Raw genomic sequence first — 17,975 nt, 5'->3', positions numbered from 1 at the left:
TCTTTCTTGCTGAAACATGTCAAGGTCACTGAGGTCAACAAGCTGATTCCCCAGCATGGGAAGCATTGATGACCATAAGATAATACTTTTTTGGCTTAACAATAAATCTTGCATGCAATAGAGTCGGGTAAGTGGTTTTCCTCACTTGAGATGTCCCCGAACAAAAATAGAACATATTTTGGAAAAAGTAAATGTTACTATTTTTTGTGTATATATGTATGTGTACGTATTACCCAAAATACAAGGTTCATGTTTCATACTTTAATTGATACATGAATGTATAACAAAATGGTATGCATTATTAAACTAAAAAGTAATTCTTATGAAAATCAAAACAAGAATGTTTTATGGCCTTACTAAAATACACTCCTCTGAACTTTTCATATGAAAATAACTGGGAAATTCACAATGTCTTAGATATGTATATGCTAAAGTATAAGGATTGAAGTAATTATTTCTGTTAAAGAATACTCACAATAGTTATGGAGCATCTATGTGAAGTTATACTAAGTTATATAAAATTATTGAAACTAAAACAACTTGGGGCTGAAGGAATGGCTCAGTAGTTAAGGGCACTTGCTTACAAAGCCTGATGGCCTGGGTGCAATTTCCCAGTAGCCACATGCATGAAGTGGCACATGTGTATAGAATTTTTTAGCATTGGCAGTAGGCCCTGGAATGCACATTCATAGTCTTTCTGTATGACTACTTCTGTCTCTGTCTCTTTCAAATAAATAGATAAGAATATTAAAAATATAAAACAATTTGGATTCTGGTATAAAAGAGAATAACATAAGTATATCGAAAAGTTAAAATGAAACACTACTTGATTAAAGTGGGAAGAAAACAAGTTGATCATTTTTTTGGAATAACTAAAATTTGGGGCATGAAAATAGTTATATGTTCATGCAACTGGCAAATGCTTGTTAGTGCATTTCATGTGTCTAAAACAATGCAGACCATTCTGTTTATCAGGAAAAATAAGAGAAGGTCAGCTTTGTATGAAAATGAAGTAGAAATAACTGTAATACTTTTTATCAGATTTTTAATTATAAAAAGACCTTGTGGGCTAGAGAGATGGCTTAGCAGTTAAGGTGCTTGCCTGTGAAGCTTAAGGAACCATTTTCAACTCTTCAGGTCCCATGTAAGCCAGACACACAAGGTGACATAAGCACAGGTTTGCACATGTGTACATCATGGTGCACGCATCTGGAGTTTGGATTACAATGGCTGGAAGCCCTGGCATGCCAATTATCTCTTTCTCTTTCTCATAAAAAAATTACAAAAAAGAAAATAAAATACCTTGTGATTAGGGAAAAAAAAAACCTGGAAGAATTCTGAAATTAAATGCAGAAGTTTTTTTTTTTTTTTTTTTTGGTTTCCAAATTAAGGAAAACTCAAAATAATATTATATCTTCATACAATGAAGTAATCCTATGTTTTGTTCACCTTAGACAATGAAAAGTGCTATTATATGAGATGGAGAGATGGGTTAGTGAATAAGGTGCTTGCCAGTGAAGCTTAAGGACCCATGGTCAACTCTTCAGATACCATGTAAGCCAGACACACAAAGGTGAGGCAAGCACAAGTTTGTACATGCCTACTAGATGGCACAAGTGTATGGAGTTTGATTGCAGTGGCTGAGGGTCTGGCATGCCAATTCTCTCTCTCTTTCTCTAAAATTAAAAAAGAAAAGTGCTGTTATTATTAGCTTATTCATTGAGCAACAAGGAAGAGTTGCCTGATTTTTTTCATGTTCCTGATATACGTTATGAAAACTCTTAGAATGAATGGGATGAAGTTAGCTAAAGTTAAAAGGTTAACTTACTATATAACCTTAATATTCTATCCAAGAAAATCACTAGGGAAAACTGTATACAAAGGTTTTCTAATTAATTTACTTTTTTGAGAATGACAGACAGACAGAGAAAGAGGCAGAAAGAGAGAGAGAAAATGGGAGCACCAGGGCTTACAGCCACTGCAAACGAAACTGCAGATGCATGTGCCACCTTGTGTATGTGGCTAAAGTGGGTCCTGGGGAATTGAGTCTTGAACCAGGGTCCTTAGGCTTCACAGGCAAGCGCTTAACCACTAAGCCATCTCTTCAGCCCACAAACAAAGCTTTGAATATAAAGCAGAGTGTGGGCAAGTATATTAGTTTCTTGTAGTTTCCATGACAAATTGCCAACAACATGGTGGCTCAAAACCAGAACATATTATTTCACAGTCCTGATGGCAGAAGTCTGAACTTTAACATACTTGGTTGAATCTATAAATGCTAAAGGAGACTGTGTTCCAACTCTATACTATCCTGGTAGGTCCAGAAATCCTTTGTGTTCCTGTGATTATAAGTGAATCCTTTGTATCTCCATCTCTGCCTTTATATAAGTCAGCCCCTGGATCTCTGTACTTGCTTTACTTGGTTATTACAAAGATGCTCATCACTCAATCCTTAAATCCAAGATTATTGCACCTTGCAGTCTTAATTTTACTACCTCTATGAAGGCCTTATTTCTAACATTACATTCAAATGAAGGTTCAGAAATTGGAAGTATCTTCATAAATCACTACTCAATCCATGATAGTATGTGTACATGCCTTTAATGTTTGTAATACAGACAGAAAGCTAGAAGCATCAAAATTCATGCTCATCATTCAGATATCTTAAGATATGCATTAACAATATTTGATACTTACACTAAATAAAGTGCATACCAGCATTAAAACAATAATGTGAGTGATTTAGCTTTGTCTTTTGAAATCAATTTTATGTAAAGAATCAGTTCTAGGCTCTAATCTCAAATGAGAAAAAGACACTCCTTATTGATGGTAGCAGTGCTTATATTATGTTAGGACACTGTATGAGAAATATCTTTATTGAAAGTCATTGAAGTTATTGCAATGAACCTTATACTCATTGAGTCTGAACCTGTCAATAATAATCTACTTAGAGTGAGAATTTTTGGAAGCTAAAAACATTTCTATCAGCTATCCCACTTTGGCTTACCAAATAATATTACTAGTATAAATTTAATCAGCATTGCTCCATGAGTCATCCATGTAAATCTATATTCACTTTGAAGCTGTTCTCTGATAAACAGGCAGCTTAAGTCAAGTTATTCTATAATTAATAAATGGGCATTTTTTGCTAGATAACCAAAAAAAAACTCAGTGTTATGCCTGAAGTCAGTTTAATCAGTATCAGGTGAGAAATACTAGTACAGTGTGAAAATTACTATTGGTATAAGTGAAGAAAAACCAATTACATTGTACAGAAAAAACAGAAATCAATTTGCCTTCTGTAAAAATTAAAATTTCTTGAACAATATTATTGAATATTTGACTTTATACATAGTAATAAATTTAAGAAAATACAAGTAAAATGCCAAAGTGCTTGGGGAAATGAAAAGTATACAATTTTTTTTGTATATAGAATATAAAATCATTATTTCACATATTCAGACTAGAAACTAAATGGAACTATAGAAATAAGAAATATGAACTACTTTATTTATATTAACTATAGAGACAATTAAAATTTCTGCTCTCCTAAGTTTAACATTCAACCAGACTTTAAGATTCTCAACTAAGTCAGTCAGATAAATCATGGTACATTGAACTAAGTTGGTGTTTATTTAATTTTCCAGATAGCAAGAAAGGTGACATTTTCCCTGAGATTCCAGAGAAAAAGAAAGGAAATGGAATTTAAAAGTGCTCTTCTATGTTTAAACATAGCCACTATTTTAAAGGGCTAAATCACAGTGATTATTGACTAGTAGACAGTGTTTTCATTTTGATAAGGATATTCCTAATAGCACTTTCTACATTTCATATATTTTCTTTTACCTAGACATGTTTTCAAAATGTGGTTGTTAGTGCAATCTTTACTGGTTTGAATGTAAAATACCCCATTGACACATATGTGTGAATAGTTAGCCTCCAATTGGTTACACTGTCCAGAAAGCTTGGTGCTGAACACTTGCAAAGTGCTGTCTTGCTAAAAGAAGGTTGTTAGGGCTAAGGTTAAAGTTTTATAATTCAGTCCCCCTCCCTCTTCTTTCTGTCTGTACTTAACTCTTTGGTGATGTGATAAAACGGCTTTGCCTTTTGGGCCTGCATGCTTCCACTGTGTGATGAAACTTCACCTCAAAACTGTAAGCTACAACAAACCTGTTCCTTCCATAAACTGTTTCTGACAGAGTGTTTTGTTCCAGCAACAAGAATAAACACAAAACTAAACCCAAAATGAACTGGTACCATAGAAACCTTTATCCTTGAAGGCACACTAAAAGAGATACCCCTCAATAGGAGTAAGGGGTGGAGGGTGCCTGACAAGAAGGACCCTGGATAAGGTGGGATATAGTCTAGCCTTAAAAAAATGAAATGGCTTTGGGACTATAACTCCCACCACAAGAAATCACTTGCTACCTGTATTGAGCTGTTGATGACCAGATATATGACACACCCCAACAAAAAAGACAGGTTTCTGTCAAAGCACTTGATTACCTGTCTGAGGTAAATGGTAAGACCTTATTGCTGTAGATGCCACATACTACCAACACAGAACACCCAAGACACCTGACTGAATTCAGGAAGATGGCCACTCCCCAAAAGCCTGTCTAGTGCTGAAAAGCACTACATGAGCTGCTGAGGGAAAGTGACCAATAATGGTGTGAGTAAGTAGGGGTCGAAGCTAGTCTAAAACAAGCAGCCTTACAAGAAGCACACACCAGTGCAATGATGGCACACAGCCTTGGTGGGTAGCCAGTGGTTTTCTAATAGGCTAAGAGATCTGCTCAGTGGAAAGGAACCCAGATTTGGAAGTGGGAAATAGGTCAGAATCCTATGGAGACAAAGACCATTCTCTACAATGTCAAGTTCCCACTAGTCTTTGGCTAAAAGAGGGTCTACATCCATTAAATTCTCCCTAAAACAATAACACTCAGTCCATTTAACCTATGCTGAATTCATTCACTGTTGGAGAATTTGTTTTTTCTTCTTCAGAAGGTAGAGAGACTCAAGGAGATAACTCCCCACACTTCAGCCAAGGCTCAAGTGAATCCACAGAGGAACTAGGGAGAGGAGCAAGAGTGCTGTTTCTACGGTGAGCCTGAAAATCAGTTCCAATGTAAAGGAGACATGCTGAAGATACACAACACCTACCCTAACAGAAATCCAGAAGCTCCCAAGAGCTCATCAGTGAAGTAGATTTAAAACACACCCACCAAGGCTCAGGGAATTTTGAAGAAGAGGGTGGAAAGATTAGAAGAGTCACAGCTTGAGATGTCAAACCCAGAGGCATTGCCCCCCCCCATATAACTGACTGCTGCTCTCACAATGCATATCCCAAAATCCCATGGGGAATAACAGCAACTGTACTGAGGAGGGCCCCCAGTGGAATGGGTGCAGAGATGAGGGAAAAAATGGTACCAACACACGATGCATACCAAGTATGTTTCTAATTAAAAAAAAAAAGATTAACTGAAACAAAAATTAAAGATGGTACTGAGAAATGAATTGCTGCAACAAACCTACTTTTATGGCTTTTCTTCTTTTGGAACTAGTTAGCATGAGATGTGCGGAAGGATTTGGAACTTTGGACTAGAAAAGCCTTACAATGATGTAAGCAGTGCTCAATGGGCCATTCTGGTGGGAATATAGAAGACATAGAGAAATGTGGACTGTGGAAGATTCACTCATGAAGTTCTAGAGGAAAAATGACCAAAAAAAATATCTGGTTGCGTTCTCTTTGACATTTAAGAGATTGCTCTGAGTCTCAGATGAGTCTTTGATCTTGCAAACACTGTTAAAGACCTTTATAGTTGTACTAAGTGCATTCTGCATCATGAGATGGCCCTGAGGCTGTGGGGACATTTGCATGTAAAATATCCTAGACTCATATGTTTGCATGTTTAATCCAAACCTGGTGGGGCTGTTCCGGAAAGTTGTGGATTCTTGGTAGGTAGACCTTTACTGAAGGAAGTATATCACTGGGAACAAGCCTTAAGGTTTTACAGTGCCCTGCTTCCTCTCTTCTCTGTTTCTTCCTTATTGACATGATAATGCAATAGTAGGTTTTCTGCTCCTGCTATGATTTCCCTGCCACTAAGGACATTAAAAGCTGTAAGCTTAAAAGTAAACCTTTCCCTTAGCTACTTCAGGTTGGGTATTTTGTCTTATCAAAAAGGTAACTGATACACATGGCTGTCTCATAATACAGCCCTATCAACTTCAGTGATGAAGCATAATCAATAGAGTTGTTTTCTTCCTCTTAGCAAATACAACCAAATCAGAGCTAAAGAGATGGTGTGGTGGTTAAGCACTTGCCTGTGAAGCCTAAGGACCCTCCTTCAAGGCTTGATTCCCCAGGACCCATGTTAGCCAGATGCACAAGGGGGCATATGTGTCTGGAGTTCATTTGCAGTGGCTGGAGGCCCTGGCATGCCAATTCATATCCTCTCTCTCTATTTCTCTCTCTCTCTCCCTCTTTCTGTCTCTCTCAAATAAATAAATAAAAATGAACAAAAATTTAAAAAATGTTAACTTCAAAAATCATTACACAGAACTATTAGAAGATGATCTTGTCAGTTCAGATTCTGTCAAATCACCTAAACTTTTTGAAAGTCTCAACGATCTAATCTTGATAAAGGACACAATCAGGAAGACATGTTTGCACATAGTATTGCACTTAACAACACCCTTTCAGGTCTACTGGAGAGTTGCTGCAAAGGCTATGTCACCAACAAGATAAAATGTCCTTTTATTGTGCAACTTCCATTTGCATTATCATCACAATAAAATCTTATATTATGTGCACGACTTTTCCTTAGCATTACTGTACTGTAAAGCTGGAACCATGTTCTCTGACTGGATTGCTGCTATGTCAATATGATGTCTCAGGCATGGCAGACCCTCAGAATATGTTTATAACAGATCAAAAACTACAAGAAGAGCTCTATTTGCTACTTAAATATGTGTATTTATGCCTATAGAAAATAATAGGAACATATTATGCTTCATAAATAGAGCTGAAAGTAAAACTAAACTCTACTATTAAGCAGACATATCCCATTACTCAAATATAGACATGGAAACCTGGCCCAACAACATTGTAAGCTGTCCCAAGTTTGGAGAAGAGGAAGGAATAACAAAAAATACATGATTGTTAGTTAAGAAATTAATCATATTGTTAAATTGTTTTGCAAAACAAAATAATAACTATGATGTTTAGATTTTATTGATGGCATTTAGAAATATCTGTCAATTAGTCCATCTAGTGCTGGAAAGCCTTACATGAGCTACCAGGGGAAAGTGGCCAACAACTGTCCAAGCACCTCAAAGTCTAAGTGACTCAGAAGCAAACAACCTGGTGTGATGCTCACACAAGTGCAATAGTGGCACACAGCCATGGTGGGTAACCAACTGCTCTTGGATTAGCTAACAGACCCACCCAGTAGAAAGGAAATCATATATGGAACTGAAAACATGTCAGAATCATATCCAGATGATGATTCTGCTTTCCACTGTCAAGCTCCCACTAACCTTAGAATATAAAAGTGTCTAAACCTTTTTAATTATCTCTAAATTAATAATGATTATCCCGTTTAACTTGTACTGACTTCACTCTCCATTGGAGAATCTGCTTCTCTGTTTTCAGATGGAAACTGGACCTGAGGAGATAAATGACCCATCACACTCCACCCCGGCCCCAGCTGAAATCATAGAGGAATTGGGGAAATGAGCAAGAGTTCTGCTTTCTTAGTTCAGCTGATATCAGTAAAGGGGGGGCTGGAGAAAGACACTAAGGATACTCAACACCTACCAAACCAGAGATCCAGATGCTATTAAGTTCCCATCACTGAAGTAGACTTAAAATGCTCCCAGCATGGCTCAGGAAATTTTTCAGAAGAGAGGGCAGAAAGATTGTTAGAGCCACTAGTTGGGACATTTTTCACAGAGACATTATCTCTCTCCACCACAATGCATGACCCACAATCCCCATGGGGGTGACCTGAATGAAGAAGAAGGCCTCTTCAGAAAAGGGGCAGGGAGGGGGGAAAGGATGGTGCCAACATGTGATGTTTACATACAAAATATGTCCATATCTAGTAATAAAAATAAATAAATAAAATAAAAATCCATTAATCATATATACCCAAATAGGCAGTATTTCTTAAATACTTGCATATTTAAATATGGGATGGAAAATTTTACCAGTCACCTTAAACATAATATTTTAGGTGCTAATATGGACATGAAGTTGGAGCCATAATGAATTACTCTAATCAATTGCCCTTGGTGCCTATCGTTCTTTCAATCAAAATGCACTCATTGGGGCTGGAGAGATGGCTTAGCAGTTAAGCACTTGCCTGTGAAGTGTAAGGACCCTTGTTCGAGGCTCGATTCCCCAAGACCCACATTAGCCAGATAAACAAGGGGTGTCTGGAATTTGTTTGCAGTGACTGAAAGCCCTGGCGCACCCATTTTCTCTCTCTCTTTCTTTCTATCTGTCACTCTCAAATAAATAAGAATGAACAAATTTTTTTAACACGTTCATTCATTATGTTCTGTTACTCTTCCTTCCTCAATAATGCTCAAATGTCTGCACGTCTTTCACTTTCCACTATTTGCTCTCAGGACATTTTGTTTTTCCCCAGGTATCCTATATAGTAATTTTTCTGACTATTACAGATTTTTGTTTTGTGGCACTTATCAGAGATACAGTCCTAGTTTTCTGTGACTATTTTGAACACCTTCTGTCCTGCACTGACCTTGCCATACCTCACTAGACTTCAGAGTTTAGAAAGCAGGGCCACGCATTTTCTTCACCTGCCCAGTAACCAAAACAAGCACTAATTGGATGCTGGTCTTCAAGTATAATAGTGTCTGGCACACTGACATGGTCAAAGTACATTTACTTAATGCATAAGTAAATAAACATGTACCCTTTGGTTAAATGATCAAAAAAGGAGGCACAGCTGGATCCAATGTAAAGAAATTGTATTACTTAAATTTATACACAGTGGGTGTGAAAGTTTGAGGTAAGCATTGGTAACTTGAGAGATGTCTACTTTTTTCAAAAACACAGCTGAGATTCAGAGAAGTTAACTGTCTAAAGGCACATCTGTTCAGTGATGACATCAGAGGAAAAACTGAATTCCTCACCACAGCTCACTGAAGTCTCGGCAGCTTTGCGTTTTTCACTGCTACGTACAAATGCCCTGCTCTGATGACTCCTCTGCAAAGCACCTACACCTGGGAGCAAGCACTGACCTGGAAGGCCTGGCTGGCAAGACCTCCAAACGTGGAGCAATATATAATAAGAAAATTTGAGAAAGCTCTGAAGGAGAAGGGCCAGAAGACCTTGAAAACATGGACCACAACTTTGAATCAATATTTCAGAGGAAGACAACATAGGGCTTTTATAAAGAAAACTTTTTAACAGGACATAGTAGAAAGAACCCTTTGTCCTTCTAATTTTATATTGTCTTAGCAAACAAATATTAATAGACTTGGAGGCAAGACAAAGCAAATGATTTACCTAGACCTCCTTACAGTAGAAGAAGTAGTAAACTATTACTGATAAAGTAGCTTATGCCATAAGCAACTGATTAAGGAATATTTATTTGGAGGCCAAGGTAGGCAGCATTCTTAAAACAGGAGAAAGGTAAAATGTTTATTGCTCCCTGTTGGGAATATATATATAATTTATTTTTGAGGTAGATCTCACTCTAGCCCAGGCTGACCTGGAATTCACTATGTAGTCTCAGGGTGGTCTCAAACTCATGGTGATCCCCCTACCTCTGCCTCTGGAGTGTTGGGATTAAAGGGGTGTGCCACCAAACCTGGCTAAGAAACTTTATATTTTAGCCTTTCCTATCTTGGTATGCCTCAAAACTTATGGACTAACATTGAAGGCATTCTGTAGATGTTTCTGTCTCAGAAAAATATCCACACTGCCCATTGCAAAGAGGTAATCCAAACACAGGCAACTCTGAAGACTGGCATCTATGGTTTCCTCTGAGGTATCTGACAGGTCTGCTTTGACTCTCACAGCCTGTGCTGTTGATTACCACTGTCCCTAGGAGGCCACGAAACGTTTTCTCAAGTTGATGTAATAAAATACGTTTAATTTGTTATCAAAATGTTCCTTACTCTAAAGACAGTAATCTTTGCAGTGTTCAGTGGTTCCTAAACAAGAATTACCTGGCAACTTGCTATGAATAGAAAATATTGGGTCTCTACTTACTACATCAGAAATGGAGAGACAGAGATCATTAAATTGAAGTCCTCAGATAATTCTGATGTTCAAGTGTGAGTACCACTGGTAGAAAAAGGAATGTAAAGGGATACAATAGACCTGGTTAAACATTCTCCTATGCAGGCCTTGCCTTTAGGCACATGTAATGGGGATCACTATCCAAGTGGATCTTCCTGAAGGATAAAGGAAAAGCTTCAGGAATCATTTCCACAGGCCTGATTGCAAAATGCAGGTGTTTTCCTGTTATCTACACCATAAGGAATGGAATGACCCCTCTGTGCAATGTACCATGACCTCTCTGTTTCTAAATACCTTTGTGATTAAAGCATAGAATGCTTCTTGCTTCAGTTTTGCCTATGTGACCTATGTAATGAATACCTTGTGGTGTTTTTTTTTGTAATAACCTCCCTGTTTAAAAGTAATTTTATGTAACATTGTGGTCTAATTCCTCCCATCCTATTTTTGCAATAACATCTTGTGGTTTTCTCTAATAAAAGCTGATTCTCCCAGCAGTTCTGGGTTGCACTCAGAGATCATGACCTCTAGGTTGTTGTCCTGATGCATCATCCCTCTCCCAGCATTCTGTGAGCCTGTGGTCTTACTTGTGCGACACTGGACCCCATAACATTGGCTATGCCTTGGCGGCCCATCTACTATTACTGCTACCTAAAACTGATATTTATGCTCTCTGTAGAGGGAATTAAAATTCATTAGTAGTTTTTATTATTGCAGTTTTTTTTTTTAATTTTTTGAGGGGCTCACTCTAGCTTAGGCTGACCTGGAATTCACTATGTATTCTCAGGCTGGTCTCAAACTCACAGTGATCCTCCTACCTCTGCCTCCTGAGTACTAGGATTAAAGGTGCCACCACACCTGGCTATTATTACAAATTTTAAAATCGTTTTTAAAACTAGTTATATTGGCAATCTGATCAATCAATGAACCACATATTGTAGGCCAAGAGGTTAAGCTAGAAACAGAAGGAAACCCCCACCTGACCACCTATTGTAAAAATTTAGCAAGTTGTAATACCATTGCAGGATCTACAATTGCCCTGCCAAGCATTAAAATATTTATAGTGATATCATGCACAGAAAGCACTAGTCAGTGCCTAAAATATAACAAGCATTCAAAAACATAAATATAGTTCTGATTATGACCAACATTAATGTCAATATCAGTAACATTATAAATAATTGTATGAGAAGTGAGGCAAGGTTAGTAAGCATAAATTTGCAGAGACACTCCTCTGATTTTCACAGTAGAATGGTTTAGTTTTTTTCAGTTTCAAAAGTTTCTTTACTATTGAGAAGATACTATGTTGTTTCCAGTTTTCTTTTTGATTTCTTTCTTTCTTTTTTTTTTTTTTTTTTTTTTTTTTTTTTTTTTTTTTTAGTAGAGTGAATAGGCCAATCTCCAGTCTACATGTCAGTAAGTACTATTAGTATCTAGTGAGTAAATTATTAGTGTGTTAAAAAATCTTTACTCTGTGTTGGCTTAAAGCACCTGTGGTGTGAGTTTAGCACATTTGAAAATAGTTTATTATTGTAAACAGACATTTAATTACAGTTTAAATTTATTACTTAGAACTAAACAATGAGACTAAATTATGATCTCTGTCTGGCCAACTTTATAATCTCCTCCATGTGTTAGGACAGAGATCTTCGAATAGTAGTTCATCTGCAGCAGTGCTAAATGTCCTGAATTTTATGACATTCATACACATTTCTTATGTTTGCATAAGCAAATGAAAGAAACCACTTTCTGTCCCCTTGTTATACGTTTCATACTTACAAAAAAAAAAAAAGTATCATCTTTTCTTTCTCCTATCTTTTTTTTACAAGTGGAATTTCCAGGTCTTACAAGCTCTTTTCCCAACACATGTTTCCAAGATCTTTTTATCATATGCATTGTTCTCCACTGAAGGCTTGGCAATTTGTCTCCTTTTTGAAATGAGGCACTGAGCTGAACTTAGTCTGCAAATTGCAGCCTAACAAGACCTGAATGTAGCTCAATCCATTTTTATGCATGACATCACCATTACAATTCAACACACTGTATCATTTGAATATTTTAACAGGGATCAGTATGTCGACACATTCAATTTATCACCCACTGTAACTCCTGAATTTTTTTCTCTGCTGCTATCATCTCAAGCTATTCATTGTACTTTTGGTTCCATTATCACCCTCTTGCACCAACTTTCACATCTGTTCCATTTTCCTGATTCTAATGTCCCCAATTTTACCATCTGCCCAATGTGTCAAGATGATATTGCAGACTCCTACTGCACCCCAAAGATCTGTGGTTTCCCTAACTCATTGTTCTTTAGATTTTCAGCATAAAGATACAGATTCCAACATGTCACATGTGTTATTTACATTACCTCTAGTGTTCTTTTTAAAGACAATTTATAGCAAATCACTCCTTTTAAGTTTTTAGTTAAACGATCACAACAAAAGAAAAGGAGCTGACTAGCTTACTTCTGCAAGCATACTGAAAACATGCAAACTTCTTCCATTCTTTGACTTAATTTAAAATTGTTAAACCTACTGCCAAGTATAGAATTTTGTTCTATTACTAAGCTGTCATGCACAAAATACAGATGAAACCTCTGATCTTCACACAGATGTACTCAGTTGGTGTCATGTACCCTGGCTGCTGCAGGTCACTTGTGATGCCAGGCATGTCACATGGTTGGTTAAGCAAATCTTAGCAAACATACAGTTAGTTCTACTTGGTATGTTACATGTCCAGATACAAAAAAAAAAAAAAAGCCAGAAATATAAAAATAACAAAGGGATTGACAACAGAATCCAAAAATGTTTAGGGCAAATTTATTTTTACCATGAATAAAGACAGGCTAAAAGAAAATAAGCAGATAACTAAGATATGGGCTATTACTTAAAAGGGATATAGAACCGTGAGTCGAAAATTAATGTATTTATTAAATAAACCATCTTTTTGTGTATACTCATTCAAGGAGCTTGTTCATGCCTACTCTTGCCTCTAGTCTAGGCAGATCCATGTAACAAGGTCATTTGTGGGTGAGAACGAGATTCCTCCAAGATAGAAATATCTTTCCTTTGCCATGTTCACACCTTATCTTTTGCTCAGTTTTGCCATAGAACTAGAACTATGTAAGTTATATAAAAGTTCCTTAAATTATACTATTTATGGAGTTGTTTCTTCTACTAACTCTTAGACCACATCCTTGCTTTACTCTTCAGCTTCCAGCTGATGAATCCTGCTCAATGAAATAAATAAATAAATTGTTTTAAAAGTGGTTATTTTCAAATGTTTCACCATTTTAATGTAGATCTTGATACTCAAATGCTTTCTAGAAAATTATGCTGATACAATGGTATGAAACCAATTTTAATGAAATCATAAGAAAATATATTTTCATGGATAAGCTTATTGAATGATTAAAGCAATTATCAGCTCTAAGAATGAACACATGTTTTTAGCCAAACTAAAAAACAAAAAAACAAACAATGCAAAAACAGAATGAAATAGAGACTACCATTAATACATAATACAGTTCCTCTGTTTTTCTCCAATGTGTAAATGATATATATATATCTCAATGTTGAATTTTGGATAAATGTTTTTTATAATCTAAGTATATGTAGTAGAATTGAGAGAGGTCAGAAAATGCAGTGAAAGATGTTTACAAAGTGCTAACACCTAATACAATAGTCTTAAGTCTGAGCATAAAGGACAATCGGTGCTAACATCACTAAAAATTTAAAACATGAGGACACTTTATTCTGAGGAAAAACTGATGATATTTAATCACTCTCTTCAAAGATATGTTGGACCAACTGACAGATAACAGTGATAAAACATTTCCATTCTTAGGTTAATATAAGACTGGGGATAATTAACATAAAGGGTGCACAAGAAAATGTGATAGAAGGTTAGATATCATGCAAAATTATTAAATAATGCAGTGAATGATTTCCCTCAAAGAATTTACAACAGATTTGCTGGTCTTTGATTTAGAGTCAGTGAAATATTAAGTTTAAATGCAAATAACTGTTAATGGGATAATTATCAATTCAATAAGTAAGTTCTACTGTCTGTGTTTCTCTGTGTTTATCAAAATAATGTCTCCTTCCTTGTATTCCTGGCATCATTACCAACACCTAGGTCAGGGACGTTCCAGAAAGAAGCATCATGTCTATTCATTACCCTCTCCTCTTCTGTGAAAATCTACTTAGTTCATTCAAGCCACAACCGGGAAAGTATCACATAACAGTTGCCAAAAATTAAAAAGAAAAAAAAAGAAAAATGGCACAATCATCTTTGAAATACAAAGACAACTTTATCATTCTTTTCATTAAAACATGACATTTAGTATTGTTTTTCTTAAAAGCAATTTTCATTAAACAATCTTAACTTTGTATACTGTATAAAACTATGTATGATAAAACTCTAAGAAATGGTACAAGTTTAAGGTCATTTTGAAAGGGCATTGAAAGAGTAACAAGGTTGCTAATGACCTTTATGTTTTTTGTTTTTAATATTAATATTTGCTATGATATTTTGTTGATAACAGATGCTGGCAAATGTTTATTTGTGCATAAATGCCTCGACCTTTATTAAGAACCTTAAAGAGTTTAAATTGAATTTAATTATTTCTTTCTTATAAGAAGGTAGTGATACCAAACTTGAAATCAGGTGACACTTTGCATATAACTGTGAAGAGTTAAAGAGTTAGCCTAAGTGCAAACAGGAATGGTCCAGTGGCTAAAAAGATATGCTTGCAAAGCCTGAAGACGCTGGACACAAGGTACTACATGCATCTGTGTTCCCAATGTGCATAGCATACCGGGGCAGGGCCAGGTCTTCTGCAGTTAACTTGCAGCATCAAGAGATCCAAGCACAAAGAAAGTGGAAAAAGCCCTCAAGGTTGTTCTCGTATCTCCATACATGCCCTGTGGCATGTTTGTGACACACACACACATACACACACAGACAAATTTCTTTAAAAAAGAAAGTTTAAAATCCAGTGAAGCAATCTCAAGGTATGGTCATTATGTCTGTCTTTCATGATGCTGCTTTGTACATTGAACCTGAGGAAAAGGAAAAGTCCTGCTATGTAGTTTTCACCTTTTTCTTTCAGTTGAAGGGAAGAAAGCATCTATCAAGGAATGAAAGCACTGTTACATAACATCAGAGACACAGGACTTGGTTCAACTTGCCTGTTCCTGTTGCTGGAAATCCAATCTGAAATAAGTGTTGATGCCTGCTGGTGACAGTGCTTGTTGCCAAAGCTACATGCCAGCATTATCACCTCTCTCCGGAGTTCTCTACATGTTGTCAAAAAAAAGGAAGTAAAACTACTGTTATGATCTGGAAACACAGGAAAATTCATGTTATATACAAATATCTCCATTGTCAACTTGACCTGATTTAGTATCATCTAGGATGACTAAAGACATGGCTTAGTGGTTGATGTGCTTGCCTACAATGCCAAAGGACCCAGGTATGATTCTCCAAGACCCACATAAGCCAGATGCACAAAGTGGTGCATGCATCTGGAGCTCATTTGTAGCAGCTGAAGGCCCTTACATGCACATTCTCTGCTCTTTCTCTCTCAAATAAATAAATAAATAGTACTTTTCCATTAAAAAATTAGAATCATCTAGGACACATTTTAGGTTTCTATGCTTGTTTTCCTTTTTCAGAAAGGTATACTGAGGAGAGAAAACCCACCCTGATGAGGATGGCACCATGCCAAGGGCTGGGATCTTGGACTTATTCAGGAAAGGAGAAAGCCAGCTGAGCATCAGCATGCATCTCTCTTTGCTTCCTGCCTAACTGTGGACAAAATATGATCAGCCAAACTCCCATTCCCACAGCCATGATTTTCTGCCCTAAAACATGTATTTTCTCATACCACAACTCAAAATAAACTCTTTTTTCCTTACATTTGTCAGGTATTTTGCTACAGCTGGGAGAAATGTAACTGATGCAATAAAGAGATAAGTAAATTATAACACAAAAATAGTTTTAAGATTGGAAATCTTATGCTACTGAATAAAGATGATTAATTAGGCACAGTGGAAACAAGACCAGTGAACGTTTTCTACTGTTCTCTCTTCTACAGTCATCTAGTGAGAGCATAGGTTATAGTCTCAATATCACAATAAGGGCAGATCTTGAATTAAATCTTAGCAAGGAAAGGCCTTTGTTCTCACTATCAGACAGTACAACTGTGCTTACTCAGTGGCAGTCCTCCTAGGGAAGTGAAATGCAAAATACAGAATGAAAGAAAGGAAGTCTCATGCTGCTAAGTGTGTTATTGTTCAGCTCTGGGGGAAGAAAAGAGAACAAGAAAATAAAATAGTACTCATGTTGGTAGGAAGCTTGAACAAGAGATCCATTAAAATTATTTTTTGGCCATCCAAGTTTGGTGTATGTCGTTGCAACTTGTTTTAAAATATATTCCTACATGGAGAGTGGGAGAAAACAGAATAAAATCAGTAGGAAGCTTTTCTATCTTGGTAATTAAAAGTTCATAAAAAATTATGATATTTGAATGTGTCTACTTTTAAATACCAGTAAAATTACAAGTAATGTTTTCTTATTGTTTTATTCAACCTAGAATCACAAACATAGAAGACAGTACTCTTCTGACTGAACGCATAATTTTCAGTGCTAAATATTTAAGATGGCAATTTAAAAATATTATAAGGAAAATGAGGTATCTTGAAGATTGCATCCATGCATACATATATACAGATGTAGATACACTTTAGGAAAATTAATATCTAATATATATGCATTTTTCAGTGGAGCATTTTTAATGCAAAGCTGTTATACTGGCCCAGCCATTAGCCTAGCATTGTTGACGCTGAGATGCACATAACACTCCAGTAAGCGATATGTTATTACAAAGTCAACAATCTATTCAGCCAGTGATATATTTAAATATCAATGCCATAGTAAGATATGCTCTCCCTCATTTTAATGTCATCTTACAATTTTGTCAAAGGAATGAAAGCACTAACATTGCAGTAAAAGCAATTCTTAACTTTGACTAAAAATGAAATATCTGACTTGATACACTATTCAAAACTACAAATATACACAAAAATGTATTTTTCTTTTGTAGGAGTTTTGTATTATATCATCTCTGTATCAGAAGGATAACTATAAATCTTTATCTAGTAGATCACATTATACTATAACTCTAGTGACATATTTCCTTGCATTTCTGTTGTTAAGGGCTTCTTCAAACAATAGTCAAACCAAGATTTTTCTCATTTAAAAAAAAAATTGACAGGATTTCTCTCTGAAGCACTAGAGCAAGAAAAAAGAAGTCAGCTCTGCTGCCCACAAAATTTAAATGACTATAATAAACAAATTTCATGCCATGGCAGTTCAGTTTTGAATAATTCCAATTATTCATAATAATTTACAGTGTCAAATGTCATAAAATATGAGATAATTTCATCAAACATGACATATAATCTGTAAAGTTAACACTGATAAGAAATTTAGGAATCAAAAGCTCATTAGCAGTACATAATCCTAATATCACTCAAAATTACTATTAAATCCGATTTTGTTGCTAGTGCGATTTTGACTTAACTGTGTTTTGAGTTTAGAAAATCTGGTCAGGTAGCATTTTGGAATGTGTGGCATGTCTTTGTGTCTATTTGGATTATCTGTTGTTTGCTCTCCTGTATCCCCTTGGACC

General features: G+C 36.0%; 1 protein-coding gene across 1 annotated transcript in view; it reads right to left on the bottom strand.

Moving 5' to 3' along the window:
- Positions 1 to 17,975, bottom strand: part of Trhde (thyrotropin releasing hormone degrading enzyme) — a 441,021-nt gene that overhangs the window by 28,503 nt on the left and 394,543 nt on the right. The window contains exons 14-15 of the mRNA XM_004650112.2: positions 16,623 to 16,720; positions 15,472 to 15,579 (exon numbers count right to left, since the gene is read on the bottom strand). Coding sequence (XP_004650169.1) covers positions 15,472 to 15,579; positions 16,623 to 16,720 — 206 coding nt within the window. The remainder of the gene's footprint in view (positions 1 to 15,471; positions 15,580 to 16,622; positions 16,721 to 17,975) is intronic.

This window comes from Jaculus jaculus, chromosome 6, assembly GCF_020740685.1.
Source record: "Jaculus jaculus isolate mJacJac1 chromosome 6, mJacJac1.mat.Y.cur, whole genome shotgun sequence".
In the NCBI taxonomy this organism is placed as follows: Eukaryota; Metazoa; Chordata; class Mammalia; order Rodentia; family Dipodidae; genus Jaculus; species Jaculus jaculus.
Note: the sequence above shows the minus strand (reverse complement) of the source record. Positions and strands in the feature narration are given on the sequence as shown.